Consider the following 19,900-nt stretch of genomic DNA (forward strand, 5'->3'; position numbering starts at 1 on the left):
TTATACATTTCTCTGAGTACCATCAAGTAATAAAAAACATTCCTTTCTTGATTAAAAATGTGAACAGTTGTCATTGTGTTGTAAATATGGTCCTGATAACAACTGCAGGTGGGCCTCGACCTTGCGTGTACACAATGTGGGTGGGCCAGTAATGTGTCCAGATGTCCGACCTGAGGTGCTCGTGGTCGCTGCGTGTGCTGTGTTCTGATTGGCTATGTGTTCCTAACTGCATGTGGCATCTAACTTTATGGTGTTTTCTTCGGGAATGCATGCACCCCAGGAGAACCAGTTTGTAAACCACTTCTGCTCAGGGGCACCTCCCTCTTCACCCATGTCTTTCTGTAGTCGGTGCAGTGGTTGAATGGCAGGAGTCCAGTTCCATTATCCATGTAATTGACACATTTTAAAGTACAGCAAGATGCACCGATCTTCATGCAAACCTCAGCCTTCATTGTGGTCATCAAGTCCAACATGTACCGCTGTTGCATTACCATGAGGCGGATGGCTCTCGGTTCTTCCTTGATTGCATTAAGTCTGAGCTCAATACTGTTAATCATTTTGAGCAGTTACCACCTGGTTATTCGCAACCAGCGGGCATTTGCTTTTGTCTGCGAGGTGTAGAAGGATAGGGACCTTCCCAAAAACACTTGGGCATCTGGAATGTTCTTTTACTGAGCCCAGAAAAATAATCAGAAGTTCTTTTTTTTTTTTAGCCTGATGCAACAGAGTCTTCTTTTTCCTTAGCTGGTGTTGGTATAGTTCTGGCAAATCTTCTCCGGGAGTGACTTTTTGCTGGGTATTTGATTTCAGAGTTGTTAGTGCACAGGGCCCCTGCTAACCAGGTTCTCTGGGCCAGATCTTTCTCAAACAGTTGTGATGCATTGGCACAATTGGAAACACATTTAGGTGCCCCTGTATGTCCCTAGTAAATGTTACTAAGGTACCCAGGGCATGAGGTACTAAGAGTAGGCTCCAGAGGGCAGCAAAAGTGCTCCCAGCACTGCCATTGCATGCTGAGTGTCCTGGTGCAATCCTAAAATGCAAAAATGACATGGCACACAGCCTGTGTGCCTTGTCCACTATACACTGCATGCAATATAGTTAAGTCACCCCTCTGTCGGGCCTTCCAGCCCTAAGGCAGGGTGCACTATACTGCATGTGTGGGCATAGATGCATGAGCATTATGTCCCTACTGTGTCTCTGCCAAACCAGGGGCATAGTAAGTGAACAGAGCAGCCATATACATGCATGTGCTCGACACAGGTCAGTACAAGTTTCATAGCTACATGATGGCCACTCTACACCCTGGGTTATTTGGTATCAAACAACTCAAGAATGATAAATCCAAACTGGTACCAGTATTGAATTTATTGCAAACTGTACCCAGGGGCCACCTTGAAGGTGCCCCCTGCAAAAGCTAACTACCCTGGCATGGTTACTGGCTGGTCACAATCAGCCTGCCACCACAAGAAAAAATTCTGGAACGAACCCTGGAGTGAGAGCCTGTGCATTCAGGGTCCAGAGAACAAAGCTCTTCCTGGGCACAAGTGGTATACTTCTCCCCCAGAAATGTGCACAGCCCTACCTATGGGCTTCAAAGAGTTTACCACCCTTGAAACTCGACCCTCAGCCCTGTTGCTAGCAGCAGATGACCGCCCCTGTTGCAAACCCCAACTTTTGGCGTGAGCAGCGACAGGAAAATGCACAAAGGACAGGAGGAGTGGCCACCCCCAGCTTGCACCTCCCATAAGGTGTGGCATGCGAGGTGACACCTCCATTTAATTTCCCTCCATCTTGGGTGGTAGGAAAATAGCATGTCAGAGATAGGGAAGTGACCTCTGCCCACAGGAAGTGGTTAATTAGTGGGTTAGCCACCCTAAGGTAGATGACCCATTGGTCATTACTAGATACTCCCCTAAATGCCCACTAAATGCAGTATTTAGTGGGCACCCCTAGACCTGCATATCAGATTCCAAGGACACAAGAAGGCCTGCAACAAAGAAAACCCAAGGCTCGAGAACTGCATTCCTGCTGCACAAAGAAAAGGCACCAAACCCTGCCTGTTGCACTCAGGACTAGACAAGCACGGCTGAGGAGTTGCATGGACATCAGAGAGACCGTACAAAACCCCAGAGGACTACCAACCTTCTGAAAATCGCCAATGATCTTGCTCCAGAGTAAAGGCATCACTCCCTGCAACAAAAGACCCAAAGACCAGTGGAATTCAGTTCACTGACTGGCTGCTGACCAAGGAGCCGGACCAAATTTCACCTGACAAACCTGGATGACAAATCCTGCAAGTGTGCCACGTTTGATGGCACTGCGACCTCCAGTGGCCGAACCGTGCAATGCCTCAGGGTACTGGTAAATCAACGTTGTGCACCAAGAAGAATAGTCCACTCTGGACTCCAAAAGGATCAGGAGCAAGCCGCAGTCTCGAAGGACTTCAGGACATGTGAGAACCACCTCCCAAAGTGGCCCTGCTGACCTGCCTCCTGCTTCCAAGGGCACCTTTGCGCATAGCTCCAGGCTCATCTATCTGTTCTACACCCAGCCTACCTGGGTCCTGCACTGGAGAGAACCAGCTGTGCACTAATGGCCCCCACCTCTTGCAACCTCTACACTCCAAGGGAACCCACCGGACTCACCTTAAAGTCTGCTTGTGCATTGCTTTTCCATATAGACCATCGCAGTGGTCCTGCGCCAAGTTCAATGACTTCAGCAGCCCTTCCCTCCAAAACTGGGACCCACCCATACTCCTGTGGCTGACTCACAGGATTTCTGGATGACCTTGACCTAAAAACAAAAGGACACACTGGTAAATGCACTGCTTGATTTTATATGCATTTTTAAAGGTTTCTCCCATGGATTCCTATGGTGCGTAATTACGCACAAAAAGACAATTTTGCTAAACTTTAAAAAATCATAACTTAAAAAGTACTTACCTGATTTTGATGATTTTGGTCTTAACATTTTTATAAAAATCTGAAGTATTTTTGTAAATGGTCTTGAGTTACTTCTTTGATTGTGGGTCTTCATTTATTGATACTGTGAGTACAACAAATGCTTTGCACTTCTCCAAGACTGGCCTAATTGCTCGACCAAGCTATTATAAAAATAAGAGCATTAGGTGGTCTAGTTGTTACCTCTGTAAACCAAGGTGTGGTTGCCCAGGCTGTCTACACAGTGTAACTGGTTTTGCACACTACATAGAGAGTCAGCCTTCTACAAATACAGAGTGAGCTTCCATACAATTAGGGGTTGCCCCTTCTCTTATATCCATATGTGCCTATCTATCTCAGTGTCCCAGATTTCCTGACACAGGGTATCTAAGCTGTTACTTAACCCTCCGCTACGAGACCCCTTTCCCTTCGTATCATCCAGGTAGATGGCCCTGCATTGAAACTCTATGTCTGGGGTCCACTTTTTGTTCACAAAGAGAGCCCAGATATGCTAAGGGCCACCCTCGGATGGCAGATGGAAACGGGAGCTGATGTCTTTGTGCAATGGTTAGGCGGTTTTGCTACCTCCAAGAATCTCTTTTCGGGAAAATCTCGGGGCCAAACAGTATCCCCCCTTATAGTGCCCTTTCTGCGCATCCTACCTAGCTCAGTTTGGTTATCGCTAGGCTCTGTGAAAGGGTACAGTGCTGTAGGATTGGTCTCGTAGTGGGTCAGATTTACCACTACCCTACGGGCTCTACTCTATTAGGTTGTATTTTGGCCCTAATTCTACATAGGTGTAGATGGAGAAGACATTTTTCTTTTTCAGGGGCTATGTCTTTGGCTAAGTAAAGTTTATCTGCGCCTATTGCATGTGGTATCACCAAACCGACGTAACATTACGTGGCTGATGTCCTGGATCCCACAGCGGTCATGTGCTGAGACCATGTGTTGTGTAGCGCATGTGGAATGCTAGTGTTGGGTGCGGTGTAATTATAGGTGATGTGGGAGGGGTCCCTACACAAACGCTGTAATGATTTCTGAGGAGACTCCATTAATTAAGGCCACTTTTTGGAAATGCGTGGATGTAGTAGCCCCCCTAGTAAACAAAGGGTGTATAAATGTATGAAACACACAACTTGTAAGACATTGTAGGTACTGAGATGACTCCGGCAGAGATGTCCGTAATACTATATTGATTCCATTGTCGTGAACCAGAGAGGGTTGAAGAGTTGTTCCACGGCCCCCGTGTGCCTCTAATTTGCAGTGTTTGAAATTGGGTTTGCTGCTCCCATCAGACAGTGTGTGAGGCTTTGCATGTTGCCTGATTGTTAGGCCTGATGCTGGGGTGAGCATATCTCTGTGTTATAATGCTTCTCAGAGCTATGGTGGATCGGTCGGACTCCCTTTTCCACCCTTACCCCCCTCACTCTTGGACCATATCTTTTTTGGATCCACGGTCCCCGTCTGCTACTTGGAAAGCTTTGAGAGAAAGGAAGAGGCAAACATATGGAGCATGGAGAGTCTCGAGCAAGGCCAAGAACCTGTTGAAGTTTGCTCGGATTATGGGAATGGACTAGGATGGCTGGATGTTCTGGTGAACCCTCTCTACTGACTCACCGCCATATGGTGCTTCGCAGTCTGTCCAAACTTGTGCGTGTGCTGTAGAGGTTTTGCGGTTTTAGCTATCCCAAGCGTACAGGAAGCCTGGCTGTCGACACTGTAGGACAGCTTTGTTTTTTAACTAAAAATAGGCCCTCATTTGGCTGGGGGACGCCAACTTTCTGGTGGCACTATTGCTGCTGGGACTACGCGACAAAGGATTTCTAGTCCCGACTGGGTGCCCGCAAATGGAGAACTTTTGACTTGGTTATTGGAATATGCCCCATATGTCTTGATGCGGGGATGTAGTTGCCTGCTTTTTAAGCACTGGTTGGGGAGTCTCTGCATTCCCCTCTTAATCAAACTGCTTTCCCCCGGGGTGTGGCTAACTGACCCCACACTGGGTATCAGCAGCAAAGTGTGGCCTAAACTTCTGTCAGTGACCTGAAGTAGCACTCTAGTGAGCATACCCGATCGACAGCCGTACAGCAATCCTGAGCTTCCTGAATACAAGTAAAGGTTTTAAATCTCCAATGTTGTTTCACTGCTCCTTCTTTTGAATTTTGGATACAGTGAATTGTGAGATGTGCGTGAAGTGGATGCTTTGCATTGGGGGTACTAACTTTTAGTGCGCATTTGGGTTCTGCGTCTGTGTGAAGGCATTGCTTCCTCAAACAGTTATCGCTCCCAGCTGCAACCCCAATCCTTGTTGGGCCAGACTCCCTGTTTGTGGTAGCTGATGCCATGTGTTGGTCCTACTACCTGATCCCTGTTGCAGTATTGCGGAAGTGGACTGACTTCCCGGCAGCTGAATGTAATGTGCATTCTGGTTTCCCTGGGCTTGATTTTGTGGATGGACATTTTGCGGGGCCAGGCCCCGGCTCATTGACTTCTGCTCGTGAAATGCTTTTTGGCGGCATCTGTTAGTCATGGGGCCCATTCTGTGGCAATAATGACACTCTTTGGGGTCTGGCTGGTACCCGCCTGCCTGGTTTCTGTTGATATAGCTACATTGAAACCCTCTGAAGTTTTGCGATGGAACTCCCTTCAAAACTGGTGCCATTTGCACGCTTACGGCCAATGTGGCCCCCTCTAGAGCAGTCTTCCTCAATATATGTTGGACCAACTTAGCGGTGTCCCTCTGGGCTTGATCCTATTTTTCCTTGTCATTTTCCTGTTTTCTTTTGTGAAAATGCAATATGTGTGCTTTTATCTCCCGCCAAGGGTTGGTGTCTAGCCCTACTATGCTGTCCAATCCACTTTGTATTTCTGTTGGCAGCCCCTTATTGACACTATTGTAAAAGAATACGACCTGGGGGACCGTATCGCTCCAAGGTGGTCCTGTCTCCTGACCCCACCGTTCTCATCCGGTCTAGAAAATCTGTTATGGTCTCCCCAGGTTTCATGGTTTCTGTCATCAACCCTCCTACATGTGGGCAATCCGGGAACATTTCCTTCAGGGACGCCCATATTTGATGCCTGTATAAATTGAATGCAGCCTCATCATGCTCTGTGTTTGTCAGCATGATTGCTGAGATGCTGGCTCGGGTGAACAGTATTAGTCTTCTTCTTTCTGTAAGGAAACAAATCAAATGGGAAAAGGAAAATGACATATGTGAATCCTCTCTATGTGTAGTTCAGTTGAGGTAGCCATGTATTCACAGAGTTGTTCAAGTTGCATGTTGTAAAGCAAGAGACTTGCTCCATTGCCAGAATGTCACGTTTTCTGATATCACGTATGTAGAGTTTGGGGGAATTGGCATTTTCCCATGTTACTGCTTTGTTGTTCTGTGAAATACCAGTTGCCAATATGTTCAGTTCGTTCCACCCACAAAATGAATCTCCCTTTCAACCTCGTTGTGTCCTGGTTCTTATGCACAAATGATCATTGAACAGAACGAAATAGAAGCTAGAAAATAGGCTTTAGTCTCGTATCCAAGTTTTTTGTAAATGGTTTTATGTAGATTAAATCAGTTGGGATTTACCAACATATAAATAGTGTAATAGAGATTAGTCTGCCATCATCCATTTCTCTGTTGCATGGGCAAAGTCTTATTCCAGGTTATCTTGCTTTCACTGAGCTACAGACATTGACATACACCATTTCGTTCAGAAATGTACAATTCTGGCTTCCATGCATCCTTATATCAGGCTGCCACTGACCTCCTAGACTTTAATCTACTGGAGGTCAAGCTATTGAGGATAGTCCTGGTAAGACAGAAGGTGTCCTCAATCTACCACTCTCTTCTAATTTGCACACTTAATCATTCACAGCACAGGCCTCAGAGCACCTCGGTCTCTGTGCTTCACTTAACCTGGGCTGCTTCTTGCAGCTGTAATAGGTCAGGCGGGGCTCCGCTGACACCACTGAACTGTGTGTCTTCATTGCTATCAGAGTCTCAGCCACCAGGTTTCTGCCACTTCTCCCACCAGGCAGTGTCTATTCAGTGCTCTCACCTCAGGAGCAGTCTAAGTGCAGGCCCTCGCTCTCTTTCACTCTCAGCTCCACTAACACACACGGGAGCACCCCATTTTCTCAGACTGCTTCGCCCCAGTCTGAAATGTTCTCCCCAGAGTCTTGTAGAACACTTTTAGGTCCTGAGGGACATTACCAACACTCACTTAACCCAATGGTTAGCACACTGTGGCCACGGCAGAGCACAGCACAGACAACTTAGGGACATGTACAGAGCCACAGTAGACAATCGCTCTCTACATTTGTACCTACTACTAAAAGTGACAAGTTAGACAGGAAAGTGTGACCCAGATGCTAAAGGGGCAAACGTAGTCTGTTGGCTCCCTCTCTGTACTGCTCAGCCAACATAGCCACCCCACCCACCCTTGTTTGAACCCTCCTCAGTGTCAGGAAGGATTAGCCGCCAGTCAGAAAAAAATAAAGCTTTTCAACTGGATAACATTTATGCAACAGAAGGATTGTTTCAGGTGTCTCTGAGAATACTTGACGCACAATGTATTTCAGAATGACAGTGCCTGAGTTTGTTTTAAAAAGGAACAATGTAAACATTAAATAAATAGCATGACATTGTTTGCCTGCTGGTGCTAGATGAATAGTTTCCAGGAAAAATATCACGTTGTAGTTGGACACCTTGAAACGTCAGAGGGGCATTTTGGATCAGAAAAGAGAGATGCCAGTTACTCTTTGAAATGGGTTGGTCAAAATTACTTTTAGGAGCCTTACTCTGTAAAATAGTCAGTTGCTCTGAAAACGGTGACTTTGTTTACCAAAGATGTCTATTTTTAAAACGTGTGCTTTTCACGATGTGCCAGACTAGCTTTTACAAGTTTGGGGAATATCATTTTTATTAACTTGTCATATTTTCTATTTTTTTTACTTCTCAGGACGATATGCACATTGTGATCCGAAAACAGCTCTCGAGTACAATTCCAAAGTATAAAAGGATTGGGATAATTGGTGCAGTCATGATGGTGGGAAGCATGGCAACAAACAAGTGAGTGGGATGTACAGTATTGTACCTGCATTACAAAAATAGTAATACATTAGGTATTGGCAAAATGTTCATTCTCCTTTTAGAATACCTAGAATAAAGTTACCTCCTAAGGTTTTGATGACCTATGTAACTACATACTTTTTATAAAAACTGAATATAGTTTAATTATTACATACACACAAAAGGTGATGTGAAGATGTGTGCAATAAATCGAACCACTGGCAATCGCTCGGGTTAGCAATCTAATCCAGCCATATGCAAATAAGTCTTTACCCTGCTCCAATAGGACCAGTACAGCCCGAACTACCAAGGCAGGACCCGGCTAAACTATAACACAAGAAAACCAAGACTGGTTTTGCGCTGATGAGCTCTTCAGTTGGGTATAGCTTGGTTCCAGTGACACTGTGAGCAAAGGACCCATGTCTGGGCATATAGTTGAACTATGGCAAGGAAAACTTACAGAGAAAAACTAATAATTGGAATCACAGGTTTAAACGGCCAGGGCTTCTCCTAGCAGTGGTTATTAGAGCAAGCTTGTAAACAGACGGCAAGGCACAAATTTACACTTTAAGATCCATATATTTTTTTCACATGTTTATTTCTTACAATAAGCGCTGACAGTTGTCTAATTTGAAAGGTGGCTTTCAAATAGTTGCAGATATGTAAACATTTTCAGCTGAGCAAGCTCTTCACAGTCTTTCATGCCTAGGACCAAGATGCAAACAAGGGCTCCAAGTAAGAGATCTGTACAGGTGGGCAATGTTAAATGAGCAGGAAACATAGCTCTTGCAGAATGCAGTTGTACAACAGTCTAACTTGATTAAATACTGTTCTTTCAAAAAACACATTCAGAATTAGGAAATATTTAAAGGCTTGAACATATTTAATATGTTGCTGCTGTATGTGGTAAAAACTAATATAGTTTCAACCCTTTCATACCGTGTGGGTCTGTTTTGTGGACCTAGTGTGGCTTTAGGAGTTTGAGCAGTTAAACTTTTTTGCAGCACTTTTGTTGTTGTTAACTCATTATCATGCTTTTAATTAAAACATTTATCTGGTTCATCATTGTTTTGTGTGCAGTAGCCAAATATTACATTCAAAGATATCCAGGCAAGGGGGCATGGCTAAATAAGATGAAAGATTAAACATGTACTCCAGTCGTTCCTGCAGCCCGAGTGAAATCCTGAGATATTCTACTGTTCTGATGCCGCAAAGTCTGCTGTGGGGGTGTGAACAACCCCTAGACGGCCATCTTTGTGGTACCTTACATCCTGGTGTGCTGCAGCTGCGCAATCTAGCAGTGGTGGACAGCAACAGTGAAGCATGATCCTGGCCTCGATCCTGCAGTCTGGTTCTGGCCTGGTCCTGATGGAAAGACTGTGTGGATGAGTAGAGCAGCTCCCCTCTCTGAGGCTTGGGGGTACGGGTACCAGGTACCCGCTCATTTGGGGGCACCGTTCTGAATTGGCAGTGTGAGGGCAGCGCAGGCCTACAATGGAAGCACTGGCATATAGGAACTTGGACTTGATTCTCAGCCCCAGTGAGGAGCAGTGCTGTGGTTCTGGGGACAGGGATGGTGTGCATCAGAGGTGCTGCAAATGCGCTGGGAGCTGACAGTGGGCTCGCCGTTCCTCTACTGCCTGGAGGGCACTGGTATCTGACTGGAGACCCTGGAGCACACTGAGAAGGTACAGGCACTGCTTGATGATGTGATACCTACATACGTAGAGGATCCTGGCTATCTCCCAAATCCATGTCTGGTGGATGGGGATGAGGCGTCACTGGAGTGCACTGTGGGATTCCAGGGAGACGATGGAACACTGAGTGGCAGGAGGCTATGGAGGAACGTTGAGAGCCCGAGCCAAGTGGGAGCGGTCACTGCTGACTGAGAGTGAGAGCTGGAGGGTGGCATGGCTGCCAGGAGGCATGAGGGCTGTGTCGGTGTCGCAGTTGGCGCAGTGTTGGAGCCAGCCACTTTGGTATGGCCATGAAAGACACAAGAGTCCTGTAACAAAGACGTGGGAGCTCCATATCAGTCATATGTATGCCCAGGAGTACAATTCCCCCCCCCCCCCCCATATTCCCAGAGGGACTATATCTGAGAGATGGCCAGAATACTGGACTCAGTAGTGTAATAACTGGGAGCACTATGCATTTCTTGAAGAGAGCATGGGCAAGGACAGTCTCCCTAAATAGCAACAAAACAACACAGTCATACAATATATGGCCCCTCACTATATAACACAAACGTCTGGGTCCCCGAGGGGCCAAGAACAGGGTGATGCACTTGCGGGAGCCCACCAGAGCAGTCATCCTTGCAACAATACAGAGTTCTCGAGAGGCACTGAAGGGAAGGATAGCAGAAATGGCTATTGATGTGAACCTAGTGCACATGGACCTCCACAAAGTGGCTGAGAGAGTTCACGCAGAGGAAAGATTGATGTTGGGTCTATGCACCAAAGTGCAAGTGCTAAAGACTCGGGTAACCACCCTACGCTTGACGGTCTTCCAACTGTATGAAAAGGCAAAAGATGGGGAAAATTGTTCCCGCCAAAATAACTTTGGATTCCTGGGTTTCCCAGAGAGAATGGAAGGTGCTGCTGCAACTCCCTTCTTGGATAGCTAGATTTGTGATGTGCTGATTTACACAAGCCTTTCTAAGGTGTTTGTGCAAGCCCATAGGGTGTTGGCCCCACTGCTGCCACTGTGCATGCCTCCCAGGGCCCTGATTTCCAAGTTTCTCAATTATAGGGACCATGACTGCATTTTGTGGGAGCCCAGAGAGGTTGGCCCATTGTCCTTTGGGAATAATGTGATCTCCGTTTACCCAGATTACACAACAAGAGTGCAATTGCAACGCAAGTCCTACACTGAAATAAAGGTGAGGCTTCGAGTATTGAATCTTCAATATATGTTGTTATTCCTGGCCCACCTCAAAGTCACCTTCTAAGGTAAAAGCCCCTTCTTTGGCACTCCTGAGGAGGCATGGCATGATTGGAGGTGTGGCATAAAAGTGGGCCAGGGCAAGGTAGCCGATGAGTGGTGGAGTGGGGTTTGCAGTGGCAAACTGTGAGATGAAAGTGCCAGAGGTGCTGTAGGTGCCGGATGGTGCCTGGTCAGGGTCTCCTTGGGTCACAATTCATCCTGATGGCACAATGAGGAGAAAGTATGATTCTGTGCCAGAGGGCCAGAACCCCTTGGACCAGAACACGGACCATGGCTGTGTTGCTCATGAGTGATAGTGAGAGTCTTGCCCCCGATGAGAATGGTGGGAGACCTTTGACACCTGAGCAGGGAGGGGGTTGAGGGGAGGGGGGAGATTTAGCCCCATCTCTGCTGTTTGATGGGAAGCCCTTCATGCATGGGCAGGCATCAGAGGGAAAGATGGGGCTGTTGGGCGCTTGGGATGTACTACTACTCCTGGATATCGGAGCAAGGAGTGGCACAGTGCATCTCCTCAATACTCTGCTACATAGTCGACTGTGGTTAGTCCTGTGCCACCCTTGACTCGCCCCAACAGGGTGGATAGGATGAGTGGCAGAGCCCACAAACTGTAGAAGTTGTGTTAATGCTTAGCTATGTGAGGGAGGTAGGGAACGGGTACACAGGGACCTTTATTTGGATTCCTAGAAGTTAAACTCCAGCAGGGCCCCAGTTAGGGATGGGGATATTTCTTCCCTGAGGGAGGGGGTGAAGAGGGTAGGGTGGGGGAGGTGTTGTGACAATAGTTTGCAATTTGTCTGAAATAGAAGTCGAGACACATAGGCAGGGCCCAGGAATTGGCACAGGGGAAAGAAATGGGAGGGAGTGGGCTACCCACCTATGGTAGGGCCATTCACAAACTCTAGCTGTGTAAGATGAACAGAACAGTAGTAACATGGAATGTTCAAGTCCTGAACAGTTGTGCAAAGAGATTGTGTGTACACCTATTTACAGAGGTGCAAGGTGCGGTGGCACTGTTCCAGGAGACCCACATGTTGAGGGCTGAAACCATGCCCTAGCAAGGCGGTGGAGTAGATAGCTCTACACAGCCACACATTCAAATTATACTCAGAAGTTAGTGACCTGGATTGCGGCAGAGGGTCCATTCTTCCAACTAAAGGTGCACTCAGACCCGCAGGGAAGGTACATAATTGTAGTGGGTGTACTGGATGGAATAGACACCTGTATAGTAAATATCTACGCACCTAACATAAATGACAGAGAGCTTTACCAGCAATCCTGAAGCTAGTGGCTCTGTACCTCCATATGTGCTTGGTGTAGGCAGGGAACTTTAACTGTGTGCTTGATTGACGCGAGGACAAGTCTTCCCCAAGGCATAGTTATAAACCCCTTATTGAGGCCTCACTGAGAGAGGAGGCCTGAACCTACTGGACATCTGGTGTCATCATCACCTGGCTGCTAGCAGTTTTTCATACTGTTCCTCAGTACATGCTGTCCACAGCACACAATATGTATTGAATTAAGGAGGGCAGAGGATAGGGACATGTTTCAAAACTCTACTTATCTCATCTGTTATTTATCTGAACACTCCCTCTTTTGGTCAAAGTAATTTCCGGTTGGATGCAAGTGGAAATCCCACCGTGGGCCGACTGCACAGAAGTGCTGGAAGATGTTGCATTCTGAGATCATGTGAAAGACTTTACTAACCTTTTCTTCCAGGAGAATGTGCATGCCACCGAGAGTAGGCTGAGTGGGAGGCTTACAAGGTGGCAATGAGGAGGGAATGCATGGAGTACATTCATTGGGTGTGGGCGCAGCTGGAACATGAGGTCACAGATCTAGAGAGACAACAAGCAGAATCAGATGGTCACAGTGATCTAGACCCTGAGGCCTGCAGACAGCAGGAGCACCTAAAACAGCAGATTAGAAACACCTGGACCTGCCTTGATCAATACTCCTGCATACAGAATTGACAACAACTGTTCGGCTAGGGAGATAAAGCAAGCAGGGTGCTGGTGTGGCCCTTTAAAAGGGAACAACCCCAATCTCATTTTCACATTGGGTGGCTCAGGTTCGTACTGGAAGACTGATCTCAGACTGGAGGCTGTCCGGATGGCAAGAAATGCTGGAACTCGACTGGAGGTAGGCTGGAGGATAAGGAAATTCACTTGACTGGAAACAGGTCAGCAGAGCAATAGGTACAAAGCCAAGCAAGGCCTCAGACTCACAAGCATCCTTAAATAATCAAATGCTCACATGTGCTTTTTGGCATTTGATTGCTTGTTAAGGAAATGAGCAATTATCCTCCTGGTTGTAGCGCATGTTTAGTACAGATCACATTGTGAAGAGCACATTTTTTGGCAGTTACAGTTGGAGCACGTGGAAAGGCAGTTGGTTGCTTGTTAAGGAAATGAGCAGTTATCCTACTGATTGTGGCACATGTTCAATACAGATTACATTGTGAAGAGCACCTGTTTTGGCAGTTCTAGTTGGCAAACGTTTAGCAGTTGAGATACAATGTGCATAATCAACAAGCTTTGGTTATAATAAATGAGACATTTAACAAACATTGGTTATTGCAAACTTGATATTCAAGGATGTAATGAATATACCCAAATAAGTCTGAATGAAGCAAGCAACAGCATCTTACTGCAATCAAGCTTTTGGATGTGATAGTGTACCCACAGCACAGGGATAGTATTCTTCGAGCAGCCTGGAAAACAGAGCGATAAGATTTCTGTGTATTCTTATTATACCTATATGGTGCAAGATAACCAGAAGAGCTTCCTGGAAGCCAAGAGTAAGTTACCCTAAAAGAAGTGTAGATATGTTACTTTATCTTGCTCGTCTTCGAGTGATCTCAGGGGGCAACTTTCACTTTTTTTTACTCTCCAGAAGAGGTATGGCGGTGGCTGAAGCTGTGAGAAAAGGTCCCTCAGGACAAAATGAGCGTGTCAAAGTCAACATCCTGCTCCGGATGAGTGGCACATAAATTGAAGTAGTGGTCCCCGAAACAGTTGATAGAGGAAGGCGCTCAGGGCCTGGACAGCCGAGACCGTGGGCGTATTGTGGTGCAGGAAGGTGGCACCATGGCACGGGCCTCCCCTCCTTCGAGCACCCCACCTGCCACTGTGATAGAGGTGGAAAACTGTCATGGCTGAAGAAGTGTGTATTCTTACCTGGAGTGTTCGAGGTCTGTGTAATTACACAAAACGCTATAGACTCCACTCGTATCTCAGACGCCATAGAATTCATAGAATTCAAATAATCTGTCTATAGGAGACCCATCTTTCAGGCACAGAAGGGCAAAATCTGGCCACAAAATGGAGGGGGCAGTTCTACTCTGTGACCTACTCCTTGTATGCTAGAGGGGTGGTGATATTGGTGGCCCTGGTGGTACCATTTTGTCATATCTATAGTGAAGTGCTTGTATAGGGGCGCTGTTTTCTCCTGCGGAGCATGCTAGATGGTAAAGCCATAACTATTCTATTCTAAATAAATATGGCCCCAATGTAGGCTCCGGGCAATTCTGTGTCACCATGCAAGAATTACTGGAAGATAGCATCTGGCAATATACATGCCACTAACTAACCCACCGTACATACATCCGTCTTGATAGGATCCTTATCACAGGTCCCGACTTTGGGGCATTATGGGGGGCAGAACACTTTGGCAGATACCTGTTGGCTCATACTTCAATGTTGATCTCCTTGAGATGGGGTGAAGACTTATAAGTTGGCATATGCCGCCTGACATGTTGACAGATACAACCTGGCAGGAAACACAAAGAAACTCTCCAGACATATATAGGTGGTAACTGGGGACCGAAAGGGTCTTGGGCGACAGAATGGGAGGCCCTTAAGGTTGTTCTGAGGGACACCTACATTGGGAAGACACGTGGGGTCTGGTGACAACTTATCGCTGATACTGAAAATCAAGAGCAGAAACTAGCAACACTACATATGAATGAAGCAAGTTCGACCACTGCAATAAACGAGGTAATGTGAACCCAAAGAGCTGTCCAAAGGTTATGGGCTTCTCTGGATAAACATACCCTCACCTTCTGCAGACAAAGATTACATAGGAAGTGGGACAGGTTTGACTGGCTACTGGTGTAGATTCCGAGAAGAGAACAGGAGATTTCACCCATTCTACGGATATGCTATCCAAGCAGTACTGTCCTGACACAACACACTGACATATATACAGCCTTGGCATCCCATTTTCACGCTGTATGCAAAGCAAGTGGGGGGATTGATCCTGAAGAGATGGAAGGGTTCTTCACAGGAGTGACACTGCCTCGTCGTACACCAGAAGATGCTCAGGATCTTAAGATCGATCTTAACCTGGGAGAGAAACTGCTGCAGATCTTTGCGTAAGCATAGAGTTGTGGAATCCTACCACTGATTATGCACAAAGGTGTTATTAACCTTCTGTTAAAGCCGGGGGAAAGCCCAGGACCCTTTGTCTTACAGACCTTTAACCATGATCAATACTGATGTAAAAATCCTTTGCAACGTACTGGTGGTGCAGCTGTGGGGAGTAATCTATACCTTGGTCCATGAGGACCTGTGTGGTTTATTCACATAGCACAGCCTTTAATCTGAGGCACCTAACGCATATTTTGCATGAGATGGAGGGATGGGTCTAGAACCTTGCTCTTCTGTTCTTAGATATCGAAAAAGCATTTGGTACGATAATGTGGAGTTATCTCATGAGATCACTCCGGAGGATGGGGTTCGGTCCGACATTCCAAGAATACAACACACAGGGCCAGTGTCAACGGGGAGGTAACACCTCTGAGGCTTGGTCAGTGGGACAAAGCACCAAAAAGGGCTGCCGTCTCTCACCTCTACTCTTTGCTTAGGCGCTAAAACCTATGGCCATCTTACTGCGCAGAGAACTGGAGACTTTGGGCATTCAAGTGCACATGATTATCCATGTCATCTCATTGTATTCTGATGATGCTTTGGTGTATGTTCACTCACCTACGGAGGCAGTGCCTATACTAATGCAACACCTAGTGAACTTTGCCCGTGTATCGGGGCTACAGATAAATCTGGGGAAAACGTTATTGTTTCCTTGGGGAGACTAACAGGGTGCCCCGCGATCAGTTACCAGCCCCAAGATCAGTTACCAGCACTGGGGGTCGCTCCTGGGCATTAGGACACAGATAGAGCATCAAAGGGTTAATGTTGACCGACTGGAGCAGGGACTCACCAACTCAGTCGCTTTCTGGAATACGCTCCCCCTACCTGTCATAGGAAAGTCAGCGGTGGCAAAAATGGTCTTTCTTCCTGGGTGCCTTTCCTTATACAAAATACACTGTTCCCATTACAAGAGATTTTTTTTAGGACCGTGGATAGTCTGCTCATCTCTTTAATATGGGCAGAGAAATGTAGTAGAGTCGCCTTAGTGGTACTGAAAAGGGACATGGAAGAGGGAGGTTTAGCTCTCCCAGATATGCGTTAATATTTTTATGCAGCGCATTTACAACATGCAGCTAGATGGCTTACGATTGAGCCTATTTGGGAGAAGCTACATCTACAGGGGTCAACAAGAGGGGCACATTGCCACACTTTCTAATGCAGAGGGGGGCAAGCAGCCACGTTAATGCCATATCTGATCAGACATACCGCACATTTATGGGAAACAATGGTGAAGAAAATATTGCGCAGAGCCCCATTTGACAGGGAGTTGCCCCTCTGGGAACTAGAGGCCTTACACTCTATTGACCAAGATATGTCCATAGAGCTCTAGAGGGAAGGGTGTCTTTCTTCTCGCAGGGAGAAAAAATCATCACATTCCAGGAAGCGCAAGATACATTTGACATAGCAGAGGGGCAATATTTGCACAACATGAAACAGTAAAACACTACTAAGGAATTATGGTACACACACACACACGACCCCTACACCCTCACAGACCTTGGGGAGATTGCTACGTGGGAGGGGGGTGGATAGGCACATTATTTCTTTGTTTTATAGAGCACTCCGTGAGGATCAGACAAAACAGGAATAAAGAGCGAGGGAAACGTGGGAGGTGAAACTCGAAAAGGCTTTTGCTGACTGACTGGGAGCACTCTTGTAAAATCAGTCTCATGTAATAACCTATTCAATTTACTCTTCTTTAATTGTCTACATCATACGTACATAACACAGGCTAAAATCATCCAGATTGTTCCCATTAAGAAGGCACGATGTGCCCATTGCAGGAAGGAGAGAGCCACTTTCATCCATTTGCCCTGGTCATGTGTGGGGGTTTATGAGTTTTCGGAAACGATAATACCCTGTCTTTCTGAAGCAGTAGTGATTGATATTCCAATGACACCTTGTGCATGCTTGCTGGGCGAGTCCAGGTGCCCAAGGGACGCAAGATTTTATATAAACTTCTACAACTGGCATTACTTCTTTCAAAGCGTGGACTAGCGGTGGGATGGATGGGGGTACAGACCCCCCTAGTGAGGCCCTGTGGGTGAAGGATGTCTTCGAATGAGAGGGTCACCGAAGAACAACACATTACTCTCTTGCACGGATCACGTATGACAAGGTAGAGGGAGACCTGGTGGCTTGGGTGCTATGTTGGATGCCTTTAATGAACACAAGAACAGACTCAGACGCGTGGGATTGAGAATCATAAGACCCTATCACCCCCTCAAGTTTGAGGGAGATATACCATTGCAAAGTGAGACTTAACTGGGTATATGTCATTCACCATTCATTCACTGTCTTGGTATCTGTATCTCATATATGTATTTGTCTAATCAGTGATTGCATTCAAAAGAATCTGCTGTATGATTATGACACCTCCATGCACTTGTTGTTATGTTAGTATGTCAAAATGTATAAATAAGGGTTTAAAAAAACCTGCAATGCCAACTCAACTGAAAAAAGTTGACTTTGACCATGTTGAAGCATGGGCATGTCATTCTGCATGATACTGCATACAGATGAAACAATATTATTCAATGAATAAATACAAGTTGAAAATTTAGTCATGTCATTATCGACATTGCATGCATAACTTTCCTATGCTATAGGTAGTAACCACACCAAGTGTTGTGACTGAACATACCGGTGGCCTGACCTGCTTGCTTTGAACCTGCGGAACAGTTTAAAAAACTGGAATTGCAGCAGTTAGTATCAACTGACCAGAGTAACCACCTATCTGAAAGTGAAGAGTTCTATGTACCATTCTGCACTATTTTATTAAACTGTTCTTCTGTGAAATGATTGTACTGTTCCCAGTTGTCAAATCATGAAACAGAGGGCATGCAAGGCTTATTCAGATTTTTAATATTAGGCAAGACATGTAGCGTGTTGTACTGCTTTGTTTAACAAGATCATTTGACTCTGGACCAGGCAAGCCCTAAATAAAGCATCACTGCCCTGGACCTGCCAATGTTTTGTAGCCCAAACAGATTTTGGATCAATATTGTCTTTCCAATAGTCATAACTTATTAGGGCTAACTGGGAAACAAAGGAGTCAGAATAAAGCAGTTTCATTTGTCAGCATATATTTCTTAGGTGGGGAAGGCATAGGCCTATAATAAAACGAAACTGGGTCTGTAGGGACATGAATAGAAAAATTAACAAATTTCCTTCAAGTATGTTTTATAACTATCCACAGGTGGTGTCAAGCATTGTTCCCACTGTGTATAATTAAAAACAGCATGTGGAGCACTATCTTGTCTAAATAGTGTTATGCATAATGATGGTAGCAAAATATTTCACCATAATTTTCAGAATTCAAATACAAATCCTCAGTTTCAAAGGCTGTGTACAATTCTAATTCAGAAAGCGTATTAGACATAGTAACAACATCCCAGTGATCCGAAATGGAACGGGGGAGTTTATAACATCATTCATAGTAATTTTAAAGACATCCAGATTTGCTATGTCTCTGTAGTACCAAAAATGCCATAAAGGATCTTTTCCCAAACAATATCATCATGTAGTAATGTTCATAAGGGACAAGTCTCTTCGGACCTTATGTGAAGACAAATGGAGCGTAAGCAACTCAGCACCTCTTCTAAAGAAGAGTGATCTGGGAGATATTGTCCATGCAATAGAAGAGAGAAAACTGTAACAAATCCAATCCAGTTACAGAGAAAGAACAATGAAAGATAAATCCAAAGGTAGGTACGTGGAGGAACCAAGCAAGTCTGTTTCAACCAAAAGAATAGCACACTTCCACCATGCACAGAGGTATGCGAAGAACTTGGAAAAAAAACATCGTTGTCGGCAAAACAACCAGAGGCAGTCTGAGTAAAAACAGGGACCTCTGTAGGCAAAGGAAAGCCGGTAGGTACCTCCAAAGCAGATGATAATAAACAACTTCATTGCTACAAGGCATGAGCAACAGGCACAAGTGAAAATTCAGCATTGGAAGTCCCCAGCCATGGAGTAGTAAGATTAGGACTACTTAACTCATTTAGAGAGATCTCTTGCAGGGTAGAGAGAGGAGACAAGGAACTACCCAGATACCCTTGTGGCCTACTGTGGAGAACTGGCCACATGATGTAACTTGATCAAATCAATGGAAATAGTTGTTCCTGTTTACAGCCGGCAAGTGGTGGCAGAATCACAATTCAGGTATTTGAACCGTAAGGACAGGCAACTGTACACAGTAGGACAAGCCAAAATCTTTCTTATCTGTTATCTTCTCCCTGACTAGATCCCTAACATTTGGAATCCAGCCTGAAATCGTTGGTTGCTGCTTCACTTCGTCAGTGGCAGAACATTTTGAAGTTAAATTTGAGTGCTCCTCTTGGAAGTCTCGTAATTCCTGTAAGACAGTGAAATGTTCATTAATGACAGAGGTTGTGTTTACTGTCGCTGTGCTAGGGTTATCAAGATCTGGAACATACATTTAGACTCGAATAGGACCTCGTAGGGAGTCTGACCACCCAAAGATCTTCTAGGCAGATTGTTGAGCACTCTT

At 45.7% G+C, this 19,900-nt stretch overlaps 1 protein-coding gene across 1 annotated transcript in view; it reads left to right on the forward strand.

Moving 5' to 3' along the window:
* The window catches only part of FANCD2 (FA complementation group D2), a 1,182,674-nt gene that overhangs the window by 306,459 nt on the left and 856,315 nt on the right, over positions 1–19,900 (forward strand). Inside the window, exon 19 of the mRNA XM_069206781.1 lies at positions 7,905–8,014. Coding sequence (XP_069062882.1) covers positions 7,905–8,014 — 110 coding nt within the window. The remainder of the gene's footprint in view (positions 1–7,904; positions 8,015–19,900) is intronic.

Source organism: Pleurodeles waltl, chromosome 9 (assembly GCF_031143425.1).
Source record: "Pleurodeles waltl isolate 20211129_DDA chromosome 9, aPleWal1.hap1.20221129, whole genome shotgun sequence".
Lineage (NCBI taxonomy): Eukaryota > Metazoa > Chordata > Amphibia > Caudata > Salamandridae > Pleurodeles > Pleurodeles waltl.